Source organism: Perna viridis, chromosome 3, assembly GCF_037379345.1.
Source record: "Perna viridis isolate PV_CMFRI_1.1 ecotype Kerala chromosome 3, ASM3737934v1, whole genome shotgun sequence".
Classification (NCBI taxonomy): domain Eukaryota; kingdom Metazoa; phylum Mollusca; class Bivalvia; order Mytilida; family Mytilidae; genus Perna; species Perna viridis.
Window position 1 is genome coordinate 35,758,898 of NC_142447.1, and position 15,151 is coordinate 35,774,048.

The 15,151-nt window shown below is 34.8% G+C and overlaps 1 protein-coding gene across 5 annotated transcripts; it reads right to left on the reverse strand.

The window, feature by feature from the left end:
• Positions 1 to 384: 384 nt before the first annotated feature.
• On the reverse strand, positions 385 to 14,320 carry LOC148622046 (long-chain fatty acid transport protein 6-like). 5 transcript variants are annotated; one of them, XM_088571563.1, is made up of 11 exons: positions 14,237 to 14,320; positions 9,783 to 10,149; positions 8,964 to 9,074; positions 8,416 to 8,631; positions 7,503 to 7,661; positions 7,131 to 7,255; positions 4,307 to 4,498; positions 4,007 to 4,112; positions 2,774 to 2,969; positions 2,021 to 2,118; positions 385 to 1,569 (listed from the first exon to the last, which is right to left on the reverse strand). In XM_088571563.1, the coding sequence occupies exons 2-11, from the start codon at positions 10,138 to 10,140 to the stop codon at positions 1,259 to 1,261; spliced, it is 1,872 nt and encodes a 623-aa protein (XP_088427689.1). In that variant the 5' UTR covers positions 10,141 to 10,149; positions 14,237 to 14,320; the 3' UTR covers positions 385 to 1,258. The 5 variants fall into 5 exon arrangements, with proteins under 5 accessions (XP_088427689.1, XP_088427688.1, XP_088427690.1 ...); XM_088571562.1 differs by lacking the exon at positions 14,237 to 14,320 and adding an exon at positions 14,066 to 14,230; XM_088571564.1 differs by lacking the exon at positions 14,237 to 14,320 and adding an exon at positions 14,066 to 14,230 and having other exon boundaries at positions 7,626 to 7,661; positions 9,783 to 10,176.
• Between the last annotated feature and the right edge of the window lie 831 nt (positions 14,321 to 15,151).

Consider the following 15,151-nt stretch of genomic DNA (forward strand, 5'->3'; position numbering starts at 1 on the left):
TTATATAAGTATCAAACAATCAACAAGTTTGATGTATAGTTTCTGTTAAAATTTTGTTTTCTGTACTTACTTGCTTACTATAACAAGTATAATTACTATATAAGTACAGTTGGTAATTTGATTAAAATATACTTTTATACCTATCATAGCTAGTTTTTCTAGAGGTTTAGCATATTACAATAAATATAAAATAGGTACTATTGATAGAAACTCGAATATTTTATAGAACGTTTGAAATACTCTTTGCGTTTATATTTTCCATTTTGTCGACAATAATTTAATTATTCCAATGTGATACGTATCGAACTATAATTAGAATTCAAGTCAGAACACATTTGTTTTCGACGAATCGTTTGTAATTTTCATGAAGCTGGCTTACAGAGAACGAATCAATGTTTTTATTGTACTTTTCACCATATGATTATTATCTTTGCATCACATCTATCAAATCAAAAATAAAAAAAAATGATACAGAGACTCTTTAGTCTACTTAATATCTTGACCAACATATGAAAAATCGACGGAAGAAGAAAACTCTTGTCTGAACTCTATAAGAAACTCCTATACATCCAATTTCATATGGTCATTTTAAAAAATATATCTCTGGTTACATCGTAGATGATATTAATGTTTTCCCATCTGAGCACGAATATTTATTTATCCAGTTCCATGCTGTTTTAAATTCCAATTATATACCATAAATAGCTGAATCAAGCTTGCCCTTCTTTTCAAGGCAATCAGAAATTACGATCCTACGACAAAATCTCCCATGACGAAAGGACCCTCTTAAATCCTATGTCCATATAACGTTGTTTTGTTGACGTATATAAAGTCAAACAAAAGTCATTTAAGTATCAGTCTTTATAAAAATCAGACAGAAGGTGATTCATGCATGTCAAAAACTCACCAAATTCAGTTTTATTCCTTGTACAGAAACAGTTACTAATCACATAACCAGTCTTAGTTTTTCAATTGGTTGTTGCGCTTTTGAGATAAAATTATATAGATTGTACATGAAATTGGCTTTTTCGCAAAAGTTATCGTTCTAGATTTGGTTTCATTTTGTTGATTTTAGTGGGAGATAAATGTATGGTTTTCTAAAAATTGCGGATCTAAATGCAGATATAATTGCTGCTATGTGAACGTATAGCATATGTAGACAGAAAAGCATCATAAGTTTCGTGGGTTTTTCTACACCATATATCACGTTACCGTAGGGGGTGTCTGAATTTTATGTGGGCTGGTACTTAACTATTTGTCAGAGTTTAGAATGCAAAACCTTGCTGTAATTCTCCAATGTTAAGGGTACATAAGTCCTAGCAATATTGTCTATCACGAATAAAGGATTAGAAACTTTGTTTGGGTCAAATCCTTCTTCCACCAGTTCTATTTTTCGATGTTTCAGAGTTTGAGTTACAATTTGCTCTGGTAAAATTCTTATAAACAATGGTCGAGCGTAATAAGGGAGGACATGATAAATTTTGTCGTAAAGTTCTTGGAATATTTCAGGAGTAGCTGTTCTATCGTGATTCAGAGTAATTGCGGCCATGCCTGCTCTTCCATCTCCACCTAAAAATACGAGGAAGCGTTAGTGAAATATAAAAGATCTCTGCACCACGAGAACAGATTTGTTGAATGTGCCAGATTTTTTTGTTTACACTGAACGCGACATTAATTTACAACGCGGCGGTTGCTTATGGAAAAGCTGAGGACACTTGCCCTGTCGATGCACTTAGTCCATGCTCCCAATATTTATTGGAGTCCACCGGTTTTATATTTTTTTTCTCTATGTGCGTGCCATTTTGGTTATTTCATATTCTTTGCGGTGTGTATTTATTATTTTTTTATTTCTGGCGGTAATGCTTTTTCTTAATTTAAAATTAATCCTGTGATTAGTACGCAAAATTTGAACGCTCTCCTTGCCGAAATTTATTCTCAGTAGCATATGATTCTTTATATGTCTGAGATAATCATTGTCAATAGTTTTATGTTATAAATTACAACCGGATAACACAAATACCTGGAACTCTCACACCGTACACATTCGCATCTTGAATGAACGGTAGAGAAGTTATGACATCTGATACTTCTCTGGTCGATACATTTTCGCTTTTCCATCTACAAAAGTTTGACAAGATATTTTTAATTGTAACATTACACAAAGTGAGTGAATAGAAATGTTTTTATTCATATATATTTTAGAGACTCACCTTACTTATATAGACAAAAGCAATACAAAATTACAAAAAATACCAGTACGTAGGCTTCTAAAAAAATTATTCCAATACGATGTTTACAACACATTGCTCAAATTTTACTTTTATGAGTAGTAATCATTGTAATACTGCCCCTTGCGGCCTTCCAGATGTCTCTCAAAATAAAGCAAATGTATCTGTCTGGTGGTTTCAATTACTAGTATATGATTATTACAATAGACACCGATTGTTTTCCTCTCGTACCAATTTGATTACAATTCAAGGCAAAACTCTTTAAAGATTCTTTTAACTGTATGATTGGTATTTTCAGTGGTGGGCCCAGAGTTTTAGGTGGGGGGGAGGCAAAAATAAATTCTTGACATGATCACCGGTGAGGATCAAGAAATCATATTAATAACTAATTTGCTGGATTAATATTAAATCATACTTCTTTCTGAGTTTTATTCATGATTTAACACACACAATTTTTAAAAATTGCAATTTTTCAATTTTCTAAGAGGGGTCGAGTCCCCCCACCCCCCACCCCCACCCCCCGGATCCGCCACTGATTTTTATACCTGAACGTGTCACCAACACGATCCCTGAAGTACAAGTAATATTGTTTGTCTAGGTAGAAAATATCACCGAAGTTGAAAAAGACATCACCATCCGTGAAAGCGTTTCCGACCAATTTCTTTTCATTCATTTCCTTAGTTCCTTTGTAAAATGATTTGATGTAATTTGGAATTCCTGAGATGAAAAGACCTTCTTCACCTAAAAAATAATTGAAATCAGAACATATTAATACATGAATATGTATGATAACTTTAGATTGATTGATTGATTGATTGTTTAACGCCCAAGCAACATTATTTCAGCTATATCCGGGCGATGAATATAAAATGGACGAAAAAATGAACATGAAATGATGAAATGAAAACTGTGATGGGACACAAGGGTCGACAAATTTCGATTACCAATAGACATAGGGTAGGATGTGGATCCTGTGGCGGACCGCAAAGGTTCCTACTCCTTTACCACATCTGGTTTCTTTAATGTGCAAGGAATGTGGCATCTTTAGCACACGTTGCACAACTATGGTTTGCGGTCAGGTTTTCCGTATTATGGCCAGACGACCCAGGCATGTAGCATGCCAGGGGGTCAGGCAACTGGGCCACACAACCAAATTGCTATGTGGGCAGAGCGCCCTAGTCCCCGGTCAGGGTTCTAAGCACAACTTTATCGCCTTTTATGACAAACCTAGCGTTGATGCGGGCCTATTCTTTTGACACCCGGACCCACACGGGGCGAATACATACATATAAGATTCTTGCTCAACCATTGAATATCATATATATTTTACAGTTGATTTTTTTTATGAATCAAGGTATTTTCATTTGAATAATAACTTTTTTTGATTGCTGGGTTCTTTGTAATGAAAATAGATATTTTAAAAATCATTTGAATCATAACTGAAGCTTAAAATAGATGCCATTCGTTCTTTCTAGCTTAATGAACCACTAATATAATAATAGGGCTAATATCAGTCCATAGAAATTAAAATAAATCAAATCATTAAGATGATATTTCAATGCCGGGTAGCATATTCCAACAAATGTTGTACTCCAAAGTTTAAACTAACCCGGATTCTTTATTTATAAACGAGAATGGAAATGTTGAATATGACAAAGAGACGACAACTCTACCGGGATGAAAATTGTCGGCTCATGATCACCCATCGGTGTTCTATGAGCGACAAGGAGTCCCCGAAAATATATAGAATAAGCCCATGTCTACTTAGAGTGAAGTACCTGGTTTGGCCTCTATACATCTTCCATTTTTGTCTCTGAGTGGCTCATAAGTGAGAGGATCGTGACGGACGATAAAGCTTTCAACTCCTCTAGGACGAAATCTTCTCTGAAAAAAAAAACAAAAACAAAAAAAACAAAAAAACATTTGTTTTAGCAGAAATTTTATCGAGGCCTCACCTTAATTTACGAAGCAACTGGATTTTTTCTATGTATAGAGCTTCCATGCACACTTTTCTGTACTTTTTTGTTTGTTTTTTGTTTGTTTGTTTGTTTGAAATGATTACCAAATAGTAAACGTACAGTAAGCGGGGACCATCTACCAACACATCCGGATTTGTTCAAAATATTCCATGATACACTCGTTCCTTCTGTGGCACCAAAGAATTCTGCTATCAGTGGTATATTAAACCTGGTTTTAAATTCTTCCCAAATGTCTTGTCGTAAGCCATTTCCAATCGCTACTCTTAGCTTGTGGACCTTATCAGACTCATTCTAAAGTGGAATGGAATCAGGATAAGCATTGCTCAGCGAAAGATAATAAGAGTTGATCGAGTAAAATGTATTACTTTGAATACAGCATGCCAATGTGCATCAAACGAGAGGACTAACAGGCTATTTATGAAGGCGAACAAACAAAAATAATAAAAATAGATTAACAAAACTCAAAGAAAAAATGCCGAGTTGCATAAAGTAGTTGTCATTTTCCAACTCTTTATCAGAAGTGAGTACAAGACGGGTTTAGTTAAGAATCACCAGAGGTAGGTGCTATCCATTTTCATTTGAAACAATAATAGGTCAGTTTTCAATTTTATAAATCAGTTATACAAAACACAAAAATATGCTAAGACGTAGCGTACGGTGTTGGTGTCATTTTTGGTAACGTCGAAATCGGCAACATTTGACGTGTTTTTTTTTTTTTTTTTGTATTGCGACGTACATCGTTCTATAATCGTTACATGTAAAAAGAAGTGTGCTTGATTATTTTTTTTTATAAAATATCACACACGACATGTTTTATTATTTAATTATCCAAATCGATATTTATTTTTCGTACGTTTTGGTCAATTGAAATTATCAGATTACATCCTGATATGGTAAATAGTTTGGCATCCACCATTTAAAAATGATTTGAAGGACATTTTATCGGCGGCGACGTCGTCTGGGGACATTTCGTTTCCGTGCGGTAACTTTAGTTGTGGTTGACGAATTGTTCTGAAATGTTGATATGATTTTACCAACAACTAAGAAGATTCCTATTTAATTTGGACTTTGTTGCCCTTGCCGCATTGGAAAAGGGGCCAAAAAGGGTAAAAATACATGTTTTATTAAAATGTAGATCTTTTTTTTCGATTTTAATTATTCTATTTTAAATGTTTAAATGTGTTCTTTATTTAATTCGGGTAAACAAATGTACAGCCGATTTTATGTTTTTGGACCGTTTTCAAGTTATAGGGGGTCAAAGTCAACATTTTCATATTTCTTTTTCCTGTTTTCTTTTCAACATTTCTTCCATTATTTTATCAGATTCGCTAAAACGCTTTGTGACATTTTGGTTAGACACGGTTTTACATTATATATATAACCCATTTGTTGAGCCAAAGAAAAGAAATGAAATGATGAAATAATACAGGAGGATGAATACATTTGTAAGTATAAGAAGAAATCGACTCAATACCATTTGCCTTTTTGGACAATTCGTTTGAATTTCGCATGATGTACGCGTGAATAAATAAAATATACAAATTTTAGATGTTGTCACATTTTGGTTAGACACAGACAAATTGCTGCTCTTAGATACATGTTCAACCAAGTATCATTATTTTTTAGATATACTATCTGCAGCATATATACATGTAAATTCAAAATTTTATAGTTATTAGTTCACTCAAATCTAACGAAAAAAGCTTTTGATAAAGACTGGGTAGCACGCAACGTGTAGAAAACGTCGGGAAAAAGACAACGTGACATCCCAACATACGTGCGTATTTATCTACTATTAGACAATAAAACTCTTCAAATCGGTTTCTTTCCATTTTCACAATGTCCACATCAAAGGGGAGATATTTGTGATATTGTAATACGCTTTGATCTTATCATTACGTCATAAAAAATATGACATCGTCTGCAGCACAGAATGCTCTTTCCAAAAAAGTGTGTTTTATCAAAATACGCCAAGAAACAACTTGAATGTATTGGTGAAATGGGAAGCAAGCATTTCTTAATGTTACCCGTCCACATATGAAAATGGATGTTCTTGTGGTCGAATAATGCTTTCCCTCCACAATTAACGGCATCTTTCAAATATTTATGATTGTAATCCTAAAACAACAACCATTTTCGAACAATTTAATATCTATATTGCCTTTGATAACTCCACATTCTAATAGCAATATATTTTGGTTTTCGTAACCAGCACCGATTCAATCGAATGTGACACCAACAACATACGCAATGCTAAAGCACATTTATAAACCAAGGGTATCATCTAGATATACTATATTCGACGTTACATACAACACATTTTCGAATTGAAGCTCTACTTTTTAAACCGTCGAGACTTACCGCTAGAGTTGTCTCTCTTTTATTTAATCTGAAGATAGTTCGCATATATGCATGACGTGTTAGTACCAACGAGTCGCTTATTAGCTTAAATCATGCGTAACAAATCCTTACGGGAAAATCCCATACTAATATCCGCCATGTTGGTTTCTACGGGACGATTTGTTTACAAACGAAGCTCGTAAGTTCCCGTCGAACTCCGGTGACAATCGTCTGCTTGATCAACTTCTCGGTATTGTACGTTGTTCGCGTAAAATAAATCCGAAATGCATTCTGGGTTCTTCGGTTTTTGGACAAACCATTTAAACGTAAACACCATTTTCTAGCAACCCGATCACTGTAAACATGGCCGACTTTTTACAATGTAAATATTGGCACCGAGAATTAAAATCTGACCGGAATTTAACGATTCAATGTTTAGGGAGAAGCCGTTTGGCTAAACGAATGAGCAAGTCATTTAAGACAATTTAAACGTCGGTAGGTGTCAATAAAGTCGTAGAAAATATTTTTATTCAAATTTTAACAGTATGTTATTTATGTGACGCCGAGTATAATTGAAACATACCGGGGGTACTCTCAGTAAATAACGGCACATCTCACCAATATACTGCATTACTGTAACATTGTGTTTCCTCACTTCTTCAAAATAATGTCGAGCTGAAAATTTTCTGCCTATCAGTATAGTAGCACCTAAAAAAGACACTAGATTGCACTAATTGCCAAACTGGCCGCTTTGAAGCCAGACTACTACATAACAGTGTTTTAATGCAAGTTTATAAAACCGTGTTTAATTATAGCGAAGTGGTTTTATTCTCTATAATGACATAAATTTTTAATGCATATGGCTGAAAATTCATACAAAAATATTACACTAATCTTGCAGGAAGAAATAATTGCGTGGTTTTGCTAATGTACAGAAAGATAGGCATATACATACCTACGTCAATTGTATTAAACAACCCCAAAAAGGTCGCAGCACTGTGATATAATGGGGTAGAGATGAAAACAACGTCATCCGCATATAAGCCAAAGAATTGAAAAGACTTAGACAGAACGATACCTTTTGCTTGATTCACTATAGCTGGTTTTGGTAGGCCTAAAATGGAAATATTGTTTGAGTACCGCAAGCTTTTCTACAATTTAAAAAAAGTTCCATTTTGGGTGTCAACATTCATACTGGTAAAAAAATCAACAACCGGTGTATATATATGTGTGTTCCATAACATACGACTTTAAAATTTATGTAGAAGTCATAATTAGACACAGATTTCCACGTTCGGCGGATTGCCCAGACCTAAGTGTACGGTCGACCCATACGGTAAATTCTGTATAAAAGACGTATATTATGGTCCGGACAGCACGACTATACGGTAAAACTTTCCCAAAACATATGCAGAGCTGTGATCAGTTGTGTTCGATGTTGTAACAATCAATTCTTTCGAATCTGGAATTTGACAATTTACGTAAAGCTTAAAAAGGTTGAATTATATGAGCAAGTTATTATCTGCGGCAAACGTTTGTTGTACTTTTTAAATAATGTTAACTAGTATTGTTTTTTTTGCGTCAAGTATGCCTATCGTTGAAGAAAGTACACGACGGCAGTAGTGAGCAATATCTCGACTCAAGGACGAGATTTTGACGTATGCTATGTCGACTTGACTAGATAATTTTCGTGTTAAGTCGACATAAAAATGTCGTAAAGTCGACTTTTCGAGATTTCTAAGTAGATTTGTCGTGGAACTTATGTCGACATATTGACATAGTTATCTTGACATCTCAACTTGTCGATGGCAGAAATAAGCCTTCATATTAATCGACTCTAACTGACATATATTTTACTATATATATACCTGTCGTTCCTGATGTATAGATATAACCAATGGGATGTACAGGAGAAACCGTCTTCCGAACAGCTTTACAAACAGGGACAGGATCAGTATACAGCATGATATCGTCCAAAGATGTAAACCTGGTGTCTAGCTGGGACCCTGACTTTCCATTTACAAATATGGGTATTTGTGGAATATCAGATACGACCTCTTCAATGTTTGATAGAAGCTCTTTACCTGCAAGCAATACTATATTTAATATTATCAGAAGCGACAAAAATATATCCACTGCATGAAATATATAAGGAAAGTTGAAGAAATAAATTACAAAATTTTCTAATGACTTAATTTAAACATTTAGAATGAATGACTGTGGAACAGAGTAATCTGCAAAAATAAACATATGAATAGCATTCAGGAAAACTGACCCAATGACATATGTCTAAGCATTGAGGAAAACCGACCCAATGACGTATACCTAAGCATTCAGGAAAACCGACCCAATGACGTATACCTTAACATTCAGGAAAACTGACCCAACGACACATATCTATGCACTATAGACTTACCTTCACCAATTATGAGGGCCTTAGCCTCACTTGCAATTATGGAATGTGCCAAAGGCCTGGACTTCAGATGAAAATTTACACAAGCTGCTGGTATACCTAGTTTTTGCAGGCCTAAAAGAAGAAAACAAGAAAAGTATTTTTGTCAAATGATATCATACAGTCATTTTGTGTTTTGACTCTGTTTTCTTAAATATTGTCTTTGTCGCCGGGCACTGGTATTGTTCAGTTTAACAACTGTTTTAAATCTTACTTTTCTTACAGGAAGTTGTTTTATGTACTCAGTTTAATCGCTCCTACAAGGAGAACTTTCATATTCGTTGTATGGGCACATTTGTAACACTTCTAGAGTCTTGGCGAACTCACAGTGGTATAAGGGGCATTATTATATAGATAGCAGTATTTTATCGAATGTTCCCAGTGTGAATAAATTTCGATAATTTACACTGTGAAATAAATTCGGTAATTTCACACTCGGACTTTCTCCCACCAAAACGTCACAATTTGATATCCATCCGCCAATCACATAACTTTAAATTCATGTTTAGAAAATCTATATAATAAATAGAATAAATAGTTGGTTATCGTGAGTAACCAAAATCTGACCACTCGTGCCAAGAACGCTTGGGGTTGTTTAATTCGTGCGCAGAGCAAACTCCGCACACTCGTTCAATCAAGGCGTTCTTCGGCATTCGTGATTGTATTTTGGTTATTTACTCTTTCCCAATTAATTATCCTTTTACTCTTTCTAAATCACTGAGCCTATGCTAATAAATGATGTTAATTTTTCAATTAAAAGTAAAATATGAAAGATATTCCTACCGAGAAGTGTCCATACAAAAGCTGTTTCGTTATATATCATCATAGCTATTGTGTCATTTTGAGTATATCCCAATTTTCCAAATGCGTTTGCAATTTTGTTAGCCATAGAATCAACGAACTCATAGCTATATAGTTTATCTTCAAATATAATGAAGGTCTTCTTCGGGTGCTTAGCCACTGCTTCTTCAAATGCATCGATTACTCTGCGGTCCTCCAACATCGATTTTGTTACTGCATATGATACTTTTCTTGAGGCTCGAATGGTCTTTATGTCATCACCAATGTATGGGAAGAACATCCTCCACGAAGCAACACCGACCCCTATAGTACCAGCAGCACCATACAGTACTTTCTCCATTAGGGACGTCTGAACCAAAGACACAGATTTTGTAAGCTAATCACCAAATATAAAAAAACTTCAAAGAATCATTTAAAAAGTTAGGGGCATGTACCAACTTTCTCGGTATTTTGTTCATTGAAATGCACTTACAAGTAAATGATATCGATCATAAAATGTCATAAATGCATTTTCAATGATTTTTGTTGCAATTTTTTTTACTTTTCATCTATCCAAACTTTCACCGATTTGAATTTTTTTATCAGTAAGTTTTTTTATAAAGACTCCAATGACAATACCGGACATTTGGACACTTGTTGAAATAGGCATTCCTTAGGGTCAAAATCCTGGGGAAAATGGGCCAGTACGGGGTGCCGAATGGGACTTGATCTTTCTGTGATCAAAATCAATTTTGAGAAATTTACTTGTGTGAGAAAATTCAATTTTGTCTCACAAAATTGACTTTTGTAACACAAAATTGCCTTTGTCTGACAAAATCGACTTTTACCACAGAATTGACTTTTGTGACACAAAATTGAATGTATGTTATAAATTTTGTTACTCTAAATTCATTTTTGTGGAACAAAATTCACTTTTGTCTGTACAAAATTGAATTTTGAGTACAAAACCACAAGAGTCCCATTCGGCGCCCCGTACCGTATTTATATAACGAATTCAAGTATCACTACATTTACATTTTCCATCACAAAACTGCTAAAATCCTATCCGTAAATGTTTCTTATTTTTTCAACAATTAAAATGATACAATTTTTAAAATTAATGGTTTTAACAAGAGGAATGAAAGAAAAACTGGCTCGGACGTCGCCCAGTATAAAAAGGTCCGAACCTGACAGCAGATCGGACACTCTGTTGTCTTGTAAGTATGTGGTGTCCCCAGATGGGAATCTTAGCACACTCACATCTGGTATGGAATTCAACTAAAAGTATCCAATCACACGTTCAGTCTGCAGACCATCTATTCCAGTACAAAAAGTCTGACTATTTTAAAATTATCAAACCATATTCCATCACTTTAAACAATGTATTTGACTACAACGATGACGAACCACATTGTACCATATCAAAATGTGGTATTAAAAATTGCAAAACATGCAACATTCTTATAACCGACCCTTACTTCTCCAGTTCCCTTACAAACAAAACCTTCCATACAAGAAGTCACGATGACTTAAGTTGCAAATCAACAAACTTAATATATGGATTAGAATGCAACTTATGTGGTTTAATATATGTCGGAGAAACGCAAGAATGATTAAATAAAAGAATGTGCGGTCATCGTTCGGGAATTAACACCACCAAATTCCTGACAATTTATCAACACTTTAATCAACAAGATCATTCAATCCTCTCCATGAAAGTTCGTATTTTAGAAAAAATTTACCATAATACACAGTCCCGTTCTAAGTAAAAACTATCGTAGGGAAAGAGAGGAGTACTGGATACGCAGACTAGATACTGCAATACCTTACGGATACAATGACAACATCAAAAGTATAGGAAACCTTTCAAGCCAATATAACAATAACATAAATGTGATGAATTTATTTGACAAAAAATCCAAGACGGGAAAGGAGTCATGGCCATCGCCACTATACGTCACCTAAGTTACATGATGTCTCCATAGATGGTCTCCTTCCTTTCATACAAAAACCTCTTGGACTTCATCACATTAGAACCAAACTTTATTCTATACCTCTCACTCTACTACTATCTCTTTACAAAACAAGTCTTGACACTCCTGTTTCTGACCCTACCTCATCTTTATACAGGCTTGTTGCCATCATTTTGGATATTGGTTTCCACAGACTCTTTAAACCAGTTTGTGTGAAAAGTCAAACTACCGTTTGTCAACAAAGGTATAGATGCAATTAATTTGGCTAACATACTCCATCACAAAAACGTTACCAACAAAATTCCCCCATATTTCAAAGACAAATCCATACCAATTATTTCATATTTCTATACTTCACCCATCGCATCCAAAATTTTCAATTATAAAAGGCTATTGCAGAACCTCGAGATTGAGGACTTCAAGGCTAAACCACCTGACTGTTCTTGCAAAACCTCTCCATTCAAATATGGTCCTTCTGGTCACGTCGTTAAGGGAGATTTAACCATTATCGAAAACGAATCTCTGCGTAATATCCTTTCTAAAAGTCCCAAGTACCGTGAACTACGCTCCATAAATTGGAATTATTACTTTAAAGTTCTTATGGATGCCGTCGAGGACTATGCAAGAAAATGGATAAAACGAGAACAATAAGACATTGATTCTCTGTCAGAGTGGTTAAAGGCCGTTTTTGTCTGCAAAACGTTTTATATCCAATGTTTATTATCAGAGGTAGACGTAGAAAATAATAGCAGCGATAAGACCTACACTGCTACCACTCTCTCCAAAGAAGAGATTGTAGAAAACCACAAATCTTTGCTATCCTCTTTTGGTCTCTCTACCAAGGACGATGATTGTGATTTACCGTCTATGTACTGGATTTCTAAACTTCACAAGAATCCATACAAACAACGTTTCATAGCTGGATCTGCAAAATGTACCACCAAACCTCTTTCAAAACCTTTAACTTCTATGCTCACAACTGTCAAAGAGGGTCTACAGTCCTACCACAACACTTGTTACTCCCGTAGTGGTATTAATAAAATGTGGATTCTGAAAAATTCGACAGATCTTTTGGAGACAATCAGTTCAAGACTATTATCTGAATATAATATCATTAAAACCTATGATTTTTCAACACTGTATACTTCTATTCCCCATACTCAGTTAAAATTCGGACTTAAAAACATTACACATCGTTGTTTTTCCAAAAAAGATGATACACCTAGATACAAATATATAGTTCTTGGTAGAGATTCCTCATACTTTGTAAGAAATAATTCCAAATCATCTTCCAAATATACAGAGGAAGATGTTTACAAAATGTTGGAATTTTTAATTGACAACATATTTGTCCAGTGTGGTGGACGTGTTTTTCAACAAACGGTCGGCATTCCAATGGGAACAAATTGTGCTCCTTTACTTGCTGACCTATTCCTTCACTTTTATGAGGCTGACTTTATAGCTGATCTGATCAGAAAGAAAGAATATCGTTTGGCTAGATCCTTCAATCTCAGTTTCCGCTATATAGATGACATATTATCTTTAAACAATCCTAATTTCGGGGATTTGATACTTCGAATCTACCCAAAAGAACATGAGGTAAAGGATACTACAGACACTGTGAAGTCGACCTCATATCTTGACCTACACTTAGAAATCGATGGTAAAGGAAAACTATTGACCAAACTTTACGACAAACGTGATGACTTTTCATTCAGAATTGTCAACTTTCCTTTCATCTGTGGCAACATCCCTTCGGCTCCTGCGTATGGAGTGTTCATATCACAACTCATACGTTATGCCAGAGCTTGCCGAAACTACGCAGACTTTTTGTATCGCGCCAGAACTCTAACAAATAGGCTTCTGGAACAGAGTTATCTTGCTACAAGATTGAAGTCATCACTACAGAAGTTTTATGACCGTTATCATGAACTCGTGGATCGTTATGGTGTATCCATCAGCACCATGAAAACTGATTTATTCAACGGGTCATAGTTTTCCTTCCTTCGTTTGTCTACCCCGGACTTGACTTTTTATGAGCAACTCGACGGGTGTTTCTAGAAAAGCAGAGGACGCTTACCCTACCGGTGCACCTGGTCCATGCTCCCAGTTTTTAGTGGAGTCCGAGTTGCTCATTTACTTTTGTTACTTTGTATGTATGATTTTAGTTACTTTATGTTCTTTGTTGTTAAGTAGTTAATTGCTTATCTATTATATTATCAATTTTTCGAAATAAGTGAAAACGAGCCATCTAATCGGGAAAGTATTTCTCTTGAAATCTTAAGTCAGTATTGTCAATTAAGTTTTACTTACTTATAATAGATAATATCAGCTCTGTTGTCCTTTTCACTCTGGAGTGCTTGTTCTCTGTTATCAGTGTTTGGTGTGTACAATCATGTTCGTATCTTCTATATTTGCAGTATAAAATGTATTGTGATAGTCTTATATACTGCGTATGTAATCGTTCGTGGATACAAGTCTTACCTTACAGTTGGAATGATTTTCACCACACGTAGCCTCAGTATGATGCGAATTCGTATAAAATTAAAAACATTATCCGACAAAAAAACACCTAGGATCCTCAACATCAACACATGTACGAACAGAAAGATATCAATAATAGATGCAAAATAGTATATTTTATTCAGTGCATGTACATAGACGTATGAGTAGAATTTATTTCATAATAACACTGTGAAAACTATTTATAAAGTAAGAAAGCTATATTTTATATAGCCTAACTGGCCGAGTGGTCTAGGGCGCTGGACTTCCTGCAGGCGGTGATGTCACAGCGGTACGAGTTCGAGTCTCGCGGAGGGAACGACAAAAAAATTAGCTTTGCAATTTTGACAGTTCTAACATCGTTGGGAATTTTTCAGACTTTTCTATACGTGTACATATCTTCCCTGTATCAATTTGATCCGATGGAGCAGTGTAGCGAATAGAGTCGTCACATTCTGAGACGTTGTGTGTGTATATATATATATATATATATATATTTAAATATTTATATCTAATTTAAAGTATAATTTATTAATGTTTTGGATGGGGGTTTCATATTGCGTATCTATGCTCGCCATTACTCTCTTATATAAGTATCAAACAATTTCGGAATTTCAAAAGCGGAAGTGAATTTTACGACGTAAAATACGTATTCGCTTTATGCCGCCACTGTGCTGTTAATTGGTACGTTGTAAGACGACATTCAGTGTGGATTTCTTAACTCTAGTGATGCGTTGTCAAATCTAAAATTCTAAATGGATTTTGAAGTATAGTTTCTGTTAAAATTTGGTTTTCTGTACTTACTTGCTTACTATAACAAGTATAATTACTATATAAGTACAGTTGGTAATTTGATTAAAATATACTTTTATACCTATCATAGCTAGTTTTTCTAGA

Bases quoted from the DNA above. Each gene is read 5' to 3' on its own strand.
- LOC148622046 (XM_088571563.1), bottom strand. From the start codon at position 10,140: ATGGAGAAAGTACTGTATGGTGCTGCTGGTACTATAGGGGTCGGTGTT. The intron at 4,499-7,130 runs GTATGTTTCAAT...ATTCCACTTTAG, and splicing joins ATTTACTGAGAGTACCCCCG to AATGAGTCTGATAAGGTCCA. The intron at 4,113-4,306 runs GTACGTTTACTA...TTTTTTTTTCAG, and splicing joins GTAGATGGTCCCCGCTTACT to AGAAGATTTCGTCCTAGAGG.